This window comes from Tetranychus urticae, chromosome 2, assembly GCF_039701765.1.
Source record: "Tetranychus urticae isolate SD_2017Ah chromosome 2, NJAU_TeUrti_SD_1.0, whole genome shotgun sequence".
Taxonomy (NCBI): Eukaryota; Metazoa; Arthropoda; class Arachnida; order Trombidiformes; family Tetranychidae; genus Tetranychus; species Tetranychus urticae.
The window spans coordinates 24842033-24856807 of NC_142959.1; the positions used below are offsets into that span (position 1 = coordinate 24842033).

At 33.2% G+C, this 14775-nt stretch overlaps 2 protein-coding genes and 1 long non-coding RNA gene across 3 annotated transcripts; all 3 read left to right on the plus strand.

The window, feature by feature from the left end:
- Nucleotides 1-9487: 9487 nt before the first annotated feature.
- LOC107360313 (uncharacterized) lies at nucleotides 9488-10217 on the plus strand. Its single transcript, XM_015926947.3, has 2 exons — nucleotides 9488-9726; nucleotides 9824-10217. The coding sequence occupies exons 1-2, from the start codon at nucleotides 9712-9714 to the stop codon at nucleotides 10151-10153; spliced, it is 345 nt and encodes a 114-aa protein (XP_015782433.1). The 5' UTR covers nucleotides 9488-9711; the 3' UTR covers nucleotides 10154-10217.
- Nucleotides 10218-10594: 377 nt separating this feature from the next.
- Nucleotides 10595-11557, plus strand: LOC149094184 (uncharacterized). Its single transcript, XR_016199113.1, has 2 exons — nucleotides 10595-10711; nucleotides 10786-11557. It is a non-coding gene; the product is annotated as an uncharacterized LOC149094184 (long non-coding RNA).
- Nucleotides 11558-11679: 122 nt separating this feature from the next.
- On the plus strand, nucleotides 11680-14418 carry LOC107360310 (uncharacterized). The gene has a single exon (XM_015926943.3). The coding sequence runs from the start codon at nucleotides 11836-11838 to the stop codon at nucleotides 13483-13485; it is 1650 nt and encodes a 549-aa protein (XP_015782429.1). The 5' UTR covers nucleotides 11680-11835; the 3' UTR covers nucleotides 13486-14418.
- Nucleotides 14419-14775: the final 357 nt, after the last annotated feature.

The window sequence follows — 14775 nt, forward strand, 5'->3', positions numbered from 1 at the left end:
GCCATCAAGCGAAAACGCTCTTAGTGCTACAGGAGCAGCTACTTCACCTGAGTCCCCTTCTGATGAAAACGCTCTTAGTGCTACAGGAGCAGCCACTTCACCCGAGTCTTCTTCTAGTGAAAACGCTCCTGTTGAAACAAATGCAGCCGCTTCTCGCGAGTCCCTTACTGCTGATGATGAGCCCGAAAGAATTTTTGTAAGTATTTTTATATGCTTTGAATACACCAATATGCGCCAAATGCGATTTAATTAACAATTTATTTGTTTACTCCATTAGGAACAAGCAGTAACATGTGATGGGAATACTTGGTATCCTTGTGTGGCAGATCATGTTACAAAAGTTGGTGGTAAATATTATTCTGCCATCCTCACAAAATATTACGAGGAAACAGCATTTGTGGACCACGGAGTGGCTAGCATGGAATACAAAAGACGTGATCCTTTAATAACCGAGTTGGTTAAAAAATCAAAAGAGATAAAAAAAACCTATTTATTGTTGTCCATATTGCCGGATGCGACCACAACTGGAAACAGTAATGCGATCAAACGCCATTGTAACTCTCGTGAGGCAGACAATGGGACAATTTACGATCCTGCTTGCTATGAAAGAAGAAAGAAAGAACCTGCCATAAATGGTGTCTGGCCTGCAGCCAAGCAAAAAGCCATTCGAATCGAATTTCAGAATAATAAATAATCAAAATTTTATCGGTGATTCAGTAAATTCAGCAATAATTGAGCAAATAATTTCAATATTTTCAATATTTTCAATATTTTCATATTAAGCAAATATTTCATTTTAATCAAAATGTAACTGATTGGTTTTAAAAAATATAACAATTATGCCTTAATTGTAAAAACTACCACAATAAATTTACATGATTGAATGAATTTTCAAGTATTTCTTTATATATTTACATTAATCTGTATGCGCCAATGGTGCGCCAATACAAGTTTGATTAAAAAGCTTTACACACAAAGTATTTATTAATCAACAATTATATAATTATATATACATTCTGTAACACAGGCCTGCGGTAACACTCTGCCGCGTGATTTCGTGGATTTATATGAGCATTCATTTCTCACTTGTTTTCTGGCTGGAACTGGCTGGGGTTTGGGGAAATCGCTTTGCCTTCTAACCTCAGGCACACCTTACGCCTGGAAAAAGCTGAATTTTGAATGGAAAATAAGGACAGGCATAAATACGCGATCCTCTTTTAGCCACATTTAATTTTTTCAATTGTCTGCCATCCTGAACGCCTGCTACCCGCTCCTTCCACGGATATTTATTATTCAGTTCTAAATTTTCCGCTGATTCATAATATTTGTCATATTTCAAGCAAGCCATATAGTGATTATCGATGATTGCATAGTGGTCGACAGTTACTGAAAAAAATGCCCTTAGTTCACCAGTACAGATAGTCACCGTTTTTTCCTGCAAACAAATGAAATATTAATCATTAATGCAAAGTATAAAGAAAATCACTTACGCTGGGAGGCTGATCAGGCATTTCAGCATCAGCATCAGTATTTTCCACAGCATTTGTAGCAGCAATCTCATTAGTATCTGTGGCACCACCAATCTCTACCAAACCATGCGTGTCTGATGAAATTTCAGAATAGCCAGGTGCTTCTGGGCTTTTTTGTATTGAGTCATCAGGTTCTGCCGAGCTTGAAGCTCCTGATGAGTCTAAAGATTTTGATTCCCCAACACCGTTTGTACTGTCATGCTGATCATCAATTTGTAGAACAGAAAGTGACAAATTATATGGAGGGTAATAAAGCCCAGTTGCGCGCCTCGATTTCATCTGTTGGCAAAAAAATGAAATCGTTAATATAGCGAAGAGGTGAATAGCGAAAAGGTGAATATAAAATATAGTAGTTACTTGTTTTTCCGGAACAGGAGTTGTTGTTTTCTCGTGAGCCCGAGTTTCCACCATATTACACAAATTGAATTAAAACAAAAGATTTGAAAATAATAAAGATGAAAAGATCATACGCAAAGAAAAACGCAAAAAGGCAATAATTCTGCATGTTAACTTTCTGCGCTGGCTACATGGTCTCTCTAGTCTGCATGTGTCACAAAACTTTGGTTGACTGGGTCATTTTGTTATAATAATACTTTTACATTGGAGTTAGTAGATAATCTAATATAACAAAAAAACTAACAACACAAAAAAAGTACAAACCAATAAGAAGTAAGTTCACTTGCATCTGATGCTGTTAAAAAACACAGCTACAACATAAGGGTTAGAAATATTGAAAAATTGAAGGGTAAATTCATTGGAGTTGTCTGTTTGTCTCACAAATAGTTGAACCTTGTCATTGCCATAAACAGTGTTACAGCACTTTAAAAAATTCAACTGATAAATTGGTAGATCTTTGGTGTTTTCGGCAACCAAAAATCGGATATCATCACTCGAGAAGGAAAAATGATGAAACTATGATTGGCTATGGTTTGGTCATCTTAACTTATGCTGTTTTATCCATAATATTATCTGCACCTTTAGGGGCTTTCTTGATGAGCTTTTTTGGCCCTAAACTGTTGCAAAAATCAACCAAAAATATAACTGAGAGTTCATTGGAAACAAATGTTAACAAACATCACAGTTAATCATCATCATTACTATTGAAACATTTTCGTTATTAAATGTTGATTCAGATTTTTGTTGATATCAATAAAATAATTATGGGAAATATTAATGGGTAATTTACATGTTATAAAATTACATTTTCAAGGTTAGTTTAGTTATACCTTCAGATAATTGGTTCTGTCTCGTTGTATCCGAGGCTATATGAATTGTGGCTCAGTCTAATCTTGTTTTATGTAAAATTCACAAAATGAATATTCTAATAAACTGCCACAAACACCTTTAATTATGATGATAAGTTTACGTTCGAGTTAGTAAATGATCTGGACGAACAAAAGGGCAGAGAACAAAAGAAATGTGCTTGGCATTTGGGTAAAACCCAAACTTGTCAGAGCCATCTTCCTCTTTGAATACACAAGTCGCAAATCTAATATTATTTTCAGATCATAAACGCGTTTTCTGGTATCATAATCTTCAGTAAGCCCTTTAACTACAATTGGAATGGACCAAAAGTATACTACTGAAGACCAAGAATAATTATACAAAATTTGTGACTGAATTGGTGCCAATCCAACATATTTCATTTGTAAAGTAGCATAAATCGTTGGACCTTGGACAGTCCAAACAAAAGCCAATATACTCTCGTCTGATGCATTGAAAGCTATGCTTATGAAACTCGGCATGAAGAAATTATCCTTGTTTAATTGAAGGGTAAACTCATTGGCGTTGTTTGTTTGTCTCACAAATAGCTGAACCTTGTCATTGCCATAAACATCGTTGCAGCACTTCAGAAAATTCAAACGATGAATTGGTAGATCTTTGGTGTTTTTGGAAACCAAAAAACTGATATCACCATTGGTTAATAATATTTTATGATTCGAGTGAATCTCCAAATCCAATGAGCTGCCATCTGATCTTTTCGGCCAAGAACTTGTCGTTCTAGACATTGTCCAGAAACAGTATAAAATGTTGTCACGATACAAAGTTGAACCTGCAGTATGTTGGACAAATGAATGTGTATAATACGAACCAGTTTCACCCGATGAGTTTCGTTCGCATGAATAAGTGTTGTTCCCAGGATCTCCGTCAATCACAACAGAAACTTGTTGATATTCATTTTCTTTGATGTTGTAGCCAGTAAGAATTATCGAGAAATAGTTGATTCCATCTTCTTGCTTGGCAGTGAATGTAACACTAGCTAAATTTTGGTAATTATAAGTTTTGGTTAAACAGGAACCATTGCAAGTATCTTTCGATTGATAACTGTTTGTAATTAAATACACAATTAGAAATAGTATTTGGAAAAACGAAGAAATCATTTTACTTCAAAGTTTCCAATTGAACAATGAAATGTAAATGAAAGGACGCTCGAAATTGATTGTAAGTAATTTATCATGTTCGATGAAATCAAAAGAAGCCTAAGATCAATTTAATGATGCATTAACCAAGTGTTACCAACTAATTGAGCCATTTACTTGTTCTTGTTCATTTGCTAATGAACTTTGTTCTCGAAAGAAAAATTGATTACAGGCTTTTGATTAATCTACAAATTTGATCAAAGATCAAGCGGTAATGATTTTTTTATTAATAATCAGGGATTTGTGAAGTTGTTGACTATAGCGTTTAAAAATAACTCATTAATATAACAATAATGTAATTTTATACTTTATTAAACAAAGGATCGGAGATAAAAGTAACTTAAATAATGTTTAAATATAGTGATTGACTCCATTTGGCACTGAATCTACTGAAATTGAGTGTTGTTGAAGATTTTTTGGTGTAAATTTAAGTACTCTGTTGCATATGAATTTGAAATCTATGTGATTTGTGGTCAAATTATCTAAAAGTGAAGTTTAGTCAGGTTTTAACATAGGTCAGGTTAGTTTACATTTTTTCTGGATAAAATTAATGTAAACTTACATTCATGGTGGGCATCTATCTTAATGAACTGCCACAATCTCGAATCTACAATGTATTATTGAACAATGTAAAAGGTAATAAATGATTCCGTCTTGTTTGGTGAAGTTATGGCTTATTGCTATTGCAATACATTATTAATAAATGAGAAAACTCTGATTTTCGAGTTGAAAGCTGAAGCCTGATAGACTTTTCAGGATAAAAGGACAGAAACTATTTATGTTTGTTATTAAGATTTTTATGATTGACGTTTTTGATAAAATCGCTTGCATTGAAGCTTCGGTTGAATTGTGTTCATTTGTAAAACCATGGTTTATTTTTTACTCATTTTGTAAATAGTCAGTTCATTAATAATACAATTATTTTAAATATGAATCATTACATTGTGCTCAATAATGTGGCTCAATAAAAAGTTAGAGATCAACTGATTCAGTCGGTTTATTCTGATGATACATTTACATTGAAGTTACAAGATAATCTGGCGAAACAGAAAAACTGAGAATACAAAAAATGTACTTGGTATTTGGGTTAAACCCAAACTTTTTAGAGTTATTCCACTCTTTGTATACTCAGAAGGACCATCAATTGTTATTTTCAGATCATAAATGCGATTTCTGGTATCATAATCTTCAGCAAATCCTTTGATTACAATAGGAATCGCCCAAGTGAATACTCCCGAAGACCAAGAATATTTATACAAAAGTTGAGAGTTGATCGGTAACAGCCTAACATATTTCCTTTTTAAATCGACAGATAACACTGGATTCTGTACAAACCAATAAGAAGAAAGTTCACTCGTATCTGGTGCCGTTAAAAACACACCTACAACAAAAGGGTTAAAGGAGGAAATATTGACCAATTGTAGGGTAAACTCATTGGCATTGTCTGATTGTCTCACAAATAGTTGAACTTTGTCATTGCCATAAACAGTGTTACAGCACTTTAAAAAATTCAACTGATAAATTGGTAGATCTTTGGTGTTTTCGGCAACCAAAAATCTGAGATCATCATCAGCTAAATACAATCGTATTTCGTGATCAGAGTCAATCTCCAAATCCAATGGACTGCCATCTGATCTTTTCGGCCAAGAAGAAAATGTTCTAGACATTGTCCAGAAACAGTATAAAGTGTTGTCTCGATACAAAGATGAACCAGTGGAAAATTGGCTAAATGAATTTGTGTAATACGAACCAGTTGCACCTGATGAGTTTCGTTCGCATGAATAAGAGTTGATCCCAGGATTACCGTCAATCACAACAGAAATATGTTCATATTTATTATCTGTTATTTATTATTATCCGATCTTTTCGGCCAAGAATAAGATGATCGGCACATTGTCCAGAAACAGTATAAAGTGTTGTCTCGATACAAAGATGAACCTGCAGTATGTTGGACAAATGAACGTGCGTAATATGAGGCAATGTAACCTGATGAGTTCCGTTCACATGAATATACATTGGCCCCAGGATTACCATCGATTGCAACAGCAACTTTTTGATATTCACCCTCTCTGATGTTATATGCAGTAAGAATTATTGTAAAATAGTTGATTCCATCGTCTTGTTTCGCAGTGAATGTAACACTAGCTAAATCTTGGTAATTATAAGTTTTGGTTAAACAGGAACCATTGCAAGTATCTTTCGATTGGTAACTGTTTGTGATTAAATACACAAATAGAAATAGTATTTGAAAAAACGAAGAAATCATTTTAATTTAAGATTTTGAATTGAACCCAATGAATTGACGTTCACAATTGATTATAAACAAATGGAAGTAACCTGTTAATTGAAATCAATATGCGTTAAAGAGCAATAAATAATGCATTAACCAAGTGCTAATCGAGCCATCTACTTGTTCTTGTGTATTTTACTAATGAACACTTTTTTTTCGAAATAAATTGATTACTTGAGAGAACGAAATTTGGCAAAAAGCTATCAATTTATCAACAAAGATCAAAGATAAAACGCTAAGGATTTTTTGCACCATAGGTTGTCAAGTTGTTGATTATTCCGTTTTTAATAACTCATTAATTCAACATTTACGCATTCAATGTAACAATAATGTAATCTTATGCTCTATCAAACAGATGATTGTTGATGAAAGTAACCTAAATAACGTTTAAATATAGTTATTTACTCTATCAAGCCTTGGATCTAATATTAAACTACTTCGAAAGATTTTTAGGGAAAAGTTTTCTGTTGAATAGCCATGTAAAATCTATGAAATCTATTGCTGTCAAAGTTTTTTGTAAAAGTCAAGTCCGAAATGTAGTCAGAGCTTATTCAGGTTTCAAGTTAGAGAGAAATTCACGTTTGAACAGGGTTGGTAAAATACAGAATTTCGTAGCATTGTGTTTGGAGGAAAACCTTTTTTTGTATCCAGGTTGATACTTTATTAGGAGTTATGTAGAGTTGTTTTTGCTAGTAAAAGTTTGGTGAAAAATGCGGTGTCTGAACTGGTCAAAAAAGACCAAATTTTGTCAATGGTTGTCCATTAGAAAATTTTTTAAACAAATAAATGGCATTAATTATCAAAACATGTACACATTAATGTAAGCCTTATATGCCTCTACATTTTGCAAAGGCTCAACTCACAACTCCCAGTTTTTAAAGTATGCTTAATAAAAGGTTTTTTTTGAATATTTTAAATGCGATATAAGGTAAAGATTTCAATTTTGAATTTCGCATTCTATCGATGGTTTTTTTATTATGATTGCGTGTTTTTTCTATGTCGATGCACTGTATCCTATTCAGCCAAAAAAACATTTACGATCAGTCATTTTCGCTGCAAAGATGGGGCTAAAAAATTGTGCGACCAATGACCATGATTTTACTACAGCGACTGAAATAGGTTGAGTTTACTAAGAATTCAGGTTTCTAAGAAACCCATTTTCTAACATTCTCTTGTTAACAGAGTGATGGATTCCGTTTACCAATGGAATAGGGAAAATGACTTTTGTTTGATGACTTATGGTTTATTGCTGGACTATTTATAAGTGCGGAAACTCTGACTTTTGAGTTGAGAGCTGAGACCTGATTGTCTAACCTATTTGTACAATTAGAAGATTTCGATGATTTTTGATAAAATGTTACACAAATTTCAAGCTTAGATTGTATTGAGTTCAGTTTTAGACCATATTTTATTTTTTTCTCCTTTTTCGATGGTTAGTCCATTGCTGATTTAAGTCTTTTAAATATGGTTTTAATGCAACGAAAGTTAGATATCAGTCATGATTTTTATAATAATACATTTAAATTGAAGTTAGTAGATGATCTGATGAAACACAAATACTGAGAACACAAAAAAAGTACTTGGTATTTGGGTTAAACCTAAACTTTTCAGTGTTATGCCGCTCTTTTTATACACAGAATCATCATCCAGTGTTATTTTCAGATCATAAACTCGTTCTCTGGTATCATAATCTTCTGAAAACCCTTTAATCACAATCGGAATCGCCCAAGTAAATATTCCCCCAGACCAAGAATGTTTATATAAAACTTGAAAATTAATTGGTGTCAATCCAATATACTTCAGTTTCAAAGTGACGAATAACATTGCATTTTGTACAATCCAGGTAAAAGTTAATTCACTCTCATCTGATGCTTTCAACTCCAAAAATGCAAAATTAGCCATAGAGGAGGAAATATTGGCCAATTGAAGTGTGAACTCATTGGCGTTGTCTGTTTGTCTAACAAATAGTTGAACCTCATCGTTACCATAAACTGCATGACAGCATTTTAGGAAATTCATCTGATAAATGGGTAGATCATTGGTGTTTTTGGTTACCAAATAACTGGTATCATCATCGGCTAAAAATATTTTATGATCAAAGTCAATCTCCAAATCCAATGAGCTGCCATCCGATCTTTTCGGCCAAGAATAAGATGATCGGCACATTGTCCAGAAACAGTATAAAGTGTTGTCTCGATACAAAGATGAACCTGCAGTATGTTGGTCAAATGAACGTGCGTAATATGAGGCAATGTAACCTGATGAGTTCCGTTCACATGAATATACATTGGCCCCAGGATTACCATCGATTGCAACAGCAACTTTTTGATATTCACCCTCTCTGATGTTATATCCAGTAAGAATTATCGAGAAATAGTTGATTCCATCGGTTTGTTGCGAAGTGAATGTAACACTAGCTAAATCTTGGTAATTATAAGTTTTGGTTAAACAAGAACCATTGCAAGTATCTTTAGCTTGACAACTGTCTGTAATTAAATGTACAATTAGCAATAATAGTTGAACAAACGAAGAAATCATTTTACTTAAAGTTTCCAACTGAACAATGAAAATGCGAATGAAAAGACGTTCGCAATTGTTTAGAAACTAATGAAAGTTTCCTGTTAAATGAAACCATAAGAGCAATTTAATAATGCATTAACCATGTGCTAAAATATCAACTAATCGAGCAATTGCTTGTTCTTGGGAATTTTCATCAATGAACTTTGTTCGCGAAAATTGTTTACTAAATGACGAAATTAAGCAAAAAGCTTTTGATTTATCAATAAATTTGATCAAACGATTAAACGATCTATATCGCCAACACGCTCAAATGTAAGTCAATGTAAATTTCAATTCATATTATTCATATAATGTATTTTAATGAAAATAATTTCAAATGTGTTAATAGGATTTCAGAGGAAATATTAACCAAAACAATCCTTTTTTGCATTATAATACTCTTGGTGAATTTTAGAGATGGCTAACATTATCCTTGCCTTTAAGTTGGCAGAAATTGAAGAAACCATTGATTCAGTTATCTTTCCAATTGTCTCACCAAGATCAATCATGAATAATTCAGGATAAAATGTAGTCGTTAAAATATCAAAGTAAATAATTAAAGTCAGTTGAATCTAATGATTAAATACATCATAAAAGTGTCTTCTCACTTCCAAATGAGATTTACAGTGAAAGTTATTATAAATTAAAAAGCGCTATTCTAATGTGGAATAAATAGTTGACTTCAGAATAGAACAAATTCGCGTCAAAACGCATCTCTTTTCAAATGGTTAAAGTCATTTTCACCGCAAATCAGTTTAATTCAGTGTTAATTACATTCTTTTTTCTATTGTTTATATTGATTTAATTTATTATTTTCCAGACACATCCATCATTTACTCAAATATTTTGATTGTGTCTTTAATTGTGTTATTTTTTGGTTTAATTTGGCCAGAGCCGGGAAAAAAGGTGACAAATGGCAAGTCAAGAGGTAAGTGTTTAATAAGCCTTTTTCACCTAAAAACTGGTACTAAGTTGAACATAATTCTAATCATTATATTGATTTATTGTTTTTTTTATTTGATAAGTCACTGGATGAAAATGATTATTCATCAATTCAAGCAATTTTGAGTCTTGCTGAAAAAATGGCGAGAAAAAAAGACTTAAAGGTCAAGAAAAGACGCGTTAAAAAATTCGGTTGGACTAGAAAGAAAAGATCAAGAGCTGTGAGAGCAAGAAAAGCAATTGAATTTCATGTTGAACCTCAGTATCAAGAATCTGCATGTCCTGAAATAATTCAGCCGAATACGTCCGAAGAAGAAGAAAGAGAAGAAATTAAAGGTTTTAAAGTTTATTTATTTGACAAAAATTTTGGTCGAAAAATACCAAGGAAGAAGAAAAATGTATTTCGAAATTGAAAATAATAATTTGGATGAATTAGTAATTCGTCTATGATTGTTAATAAATTCAGTTGATAATTCATTATGAAGTTGACTGTACGTCAATATATCGATGGTTAAATCGATTCATCGTATGAGAGAAACGATTAAAAAAAGTACAGTAATTCCCTGAGTTTTTTGTTTTTTTGGAGTGCTGACATCTATGTGAACTACAGGGGGAAAAATTAAATTTCACAGTTTAAACAATTAGTCCACTCAAATGACTCCCCCCTGAAGGGAGAAAGGGTAGAAAGGCTAAAGGGGAATCACTAGACTGGACTACAATTGTTTAAACTGTAAAATTTAATTATTTCCCCCTGTAGTTCACATAGATGTCAGCACTCCAAAAAAACAAAAAACTCAGGGAATTACTGTACTTGGTATTTGGGTTAAACCTAAACTTTTCAGTGTTATGCCGCTCTTTTTATACACAGCATACTCTTTTTATATTCATTTAGTTGTATTTGCAGATCATAAACGCGTTCTCTGGTATCATAATCTTCAGAAAACCCTTTGATTACAATCGGAATCGCCCAAGTGAGTATTCTGCCCGACCAAGAATATTTATACAACACTTGTAAATTAATTGGTGCCAATCCAATATATTTCAGTTTTAAAGTGACAAATAACGTTGCACCTTGTACAATCCAGGTAAAAGTTAATTCACTCTCATCTGATGCTTTCAACTCCATAATCGCATAATCAGCCAGTGAGGAGGAAATATTAGCCAATTGAAGCGTGAACTCATTGGCATTGTCTGTTTGTCTCACAAATAGTTGGAAATCGTCGTTACCATAAACTGCATGACAACACTTTAAAAAATGCATCTGATGGATTGGTAGATCTTTGGTGTTTTTGGAAATCAAATAACTCATATCATCATCGACTAAAAATATTTTATGATCGCAGTCACTCTCCAAATCCAACGAGCTGCCATCTGATCTTTTCAGCAATCAAGCAATTTTGAGTCTTGTTGAAAAATGGCGAAAAAAAAAGACTTAACGGTCAAGAAAAGACGTCGTATAAAAACACGTTGGACTAGAAAGAAAAGATCAAGAGCTGTGAAAGCAAGAAAAGCAATTGAATTTCATGTTGCACCTCAGTATCTGAAGATCAAGAATCAGATCAAATCAAGAGAGAAAGAGAAGATCAGATATCAAGAATCTGCATGTCCTGAAATATTAATTCAGCCGAATACGTCCGAAGAAGAAGAAAGAGAAGAAAATAAAGGTTTTAAAGTTTATTTATTTGACAAAAATTTTGGTCGAAAAATACCAAGGAAGAAGAAAAATGTATCACGAAATTGTAAATAATAAATTTGGATGAATTAGTTATTCGTCTATGATTGTTAATATCTTAATAAATTCAGTTGATAATTCATTATGAAGTTGACTGTACATCAATATATCGATGGTTAAATCGATTCATCGTATGAGAGAAACGATTTTGTTGACAATTTGTTTCGTTTCTTTTTTTAAGTCACAAATTGTGATCCACTTTTAGTTAGACTGTTAGATTTAGCACATCAAAGTCAATATACAGTTTATTTATATCTTTTCTTTTATTGTTGAATGGTTTCAGATTTTTTTTCTTTCCTTTTTTTATGTTGTTGGTTTTCCTCTGTGCAGTTGTAATTGATTGTGAATCAGTTAATCTTAACCATGGATAAAGTGTCCATACATTCAAAGTCAAACACATCATTATCCATTGATCCGGCCCTTTACCCAAAAGATTTGGACCCTTTTGGAGATGAAGATGAGTGTGAAATAAGTGAAACCCCCAAATCAGTAAGGTCTTCGGTCATTGATGAGCAAGCTTATCCTTCTACTTGCGATCCTTTTGCTGACGATGAAGAGGTAACAGAGCAAAGGGAAGTCAAATCTACACCGAGAAAAGTCAGAGCTTCATTGATTCACAATGAGAAAAACGATAACTTTTCAGATGATAAATCCAATGGAGCTAACCTAAATACTTCAATTAATGCTCCCGTGTCAGATTATGATGAATCGTTGGATCCATTTGGTGGTGATGAGGATAATAATAGTAAAATAGATTATAGGAAATCTACTGGTTCCGTAAAGGAAACGCAAAAACCGGCAATTTTAGCTGATACTAATTCTGACTCCAATATGAATGATAATTTGAGTATCCAAAGTGAAATAGAATCAGCTTCATCAAGTGAATTGGCCAGAAGAAGTGGAGAGGAAAGAGATAGCTATAGTAATCAAAATTCTCCGGTACCAGTTCCACCGAGACGTAAACACCGTAATGTTTCACCCTCAACCAAATCATTAAATCGAGCATCATATTCAGCTTCATCACTTGAACGTACGCCATCGAACGGAATCTCAAGTCCTATTAGTCAAAATCCTAACCGACTGTCAGCCGCCGAAACTGACACCTATTTAAGCCATTCCATCAGTAATCTATCTACTCGTTCAACTTCACCAATAATCACAGTTCGGTCATCGCCCATCAGATCAAGGAAGAAGAGAAGAGCACCTGAGCCGCCCGGTTTCCCTCCAAGTGGCTCTGCCGCCTCTCCTATTACTCCCAACTCCAGTCTTGTCCTAGACAACTCTTTAAATTCTACTATTGAATCTAGACATGAAGCCGCCAACGAATCCATAACTGAGCCATCTACTGAGTCAAAAATTCAAACCATTTCGGAACCTATTTCTAAACCCGACAATGAACCCACTTCTGAAGAAATTAAAGAACAGGCTCCCGATCTCTCTATTGAATCTGTTTCTATAGAGACTAGTGGACAAGCAGATCCAAACAATGATATACCCACCTCTGAAGAAATTAAAGAGGCGACTTCTGAACCCAGTGATGAGCCTGCTTCTATAGAGACTATTGGAAAAACATCTGTACAAAATGATGAACCAACCTCCGAAGAAACTAGAGAAAAGACTTCTAAACTCAGCGATGAATCTTGCTCTGCAGAAACTAGTGTACAATCTACTAAGTCAGATAATGATTCCTGTTCATTAAAGACTAGTGTCAAATCTGAAACTGATAATGAACAACCATCAGAAGAGAAGGATGGACAAACCCTCGAAAATAGTGATTTGGTTTCTTCTGAATCTATTGTAGAGCAAACTCCCGAGTCCATCTCTAAACCGAACTGTGTACCTGCCTCTGAGTCAACAAATGAAGAAATTCATGGTTCCGAATCTGTTGTAGAATCTTCTAAGGATTCAAAAGACGAAACTTCAAAGGATGATGTTATTAAACCAAATCTTGACTCAACTAAACCAAATTCTGAACCCAAAAATAGCCAAGAAGATACTCCAAACAGTCTGTGAATTAACAGATTGCTCTGGAATTTTACAATTTGTTGGTTAAAGATTTTCATTTTTTGCTCTTCTTTTTTGACTGCCTATTCAAGATAACAGTTGATAGGTAAAATGCTTTTACTAGAAAAAGTTTACTTAATTACTTCCATATCTCCTAGAACTGTTTACTCGTGCAACTTGGTTTAATTTTATTACTGCATCACCTTCAAGTCATCACCTTCAAGTCATCACCTTATATTCATAGACTTAGATGGTGATAAAAATTATATCATTTTAGTGCAAATATCTTTTAAATTTTGAGCTTAAATATCGCAATTTCATGAAACAATCGCCATTATTAGCAATTATAAGCAATCCATAACTGTGCTTATCAGCCTGTCAAGAAATGTTCCTAGGAATCAAGATTTTCTTCTTTTTTCTGCTCATCTGAATATAAAATTACTTTCAAAGCAGACAAGTTGACACGTCAACCTCGGTTATGATTAAAAACAATAAAAGATAAATCAGGATAAACGAGTCAACAGTTTAGATGTGGATGTAATACAGACTTCTTTTTTTCTCATCTAAACCAGAAGACATTGTCAGTGAGATTTCCATGCAAATTAGTTTTAAAATGTCTCATCCTTCACCACATTCATCTCATCATCTTCCCCTAATTAAAAAATTGGCCTTCAAATCCAGTGATTACATCGATGAAAATTTAATCCGTCGTCAACAACAAACAAAATGCCTTAAATGACATTTTCCTATCCTCTTGATTGATAAACGCCTTAAATTATTTTGATAACAACCAGCTATTACATTCAAGAAGTTTACCAAGTTGATGATGTGATCTGTTTGTAATTGCTTTAAGTTAACAACAGAACCAAATTTTATCGCTTATAAATGTTTAATAATGGTTAAAGCAAATCAAAAAAATAAAATTATATCTTCTCCTCTTAATTACTATGTTTTAAGCTTTCTTTTCATTACTAATTAGCTACCAAAATTGCACAGAAGAAACTGTTAATTGTTTAACGACATAATTGTTGAACAATAAATGTATTTATCCTTTTCAACCCAATTTAGATTGATTATCCAAAATTAATTGCAGCCCTTCTAACGGTAATCTTGTGCCAAAAAGCATCAAAAGTTATCATCTTCTGAGAAATAAACAACTCTTAATTGTTACACTTAAACTGCTAAATGATAAATATTTAGACATAATAAATACAATGACATTTTAAATAGTAGCTTAAAAGGCCATAATCATTGTGATCTGATTGTTTTATGATTTTCTTGTCGTTCATCTTGACTCAT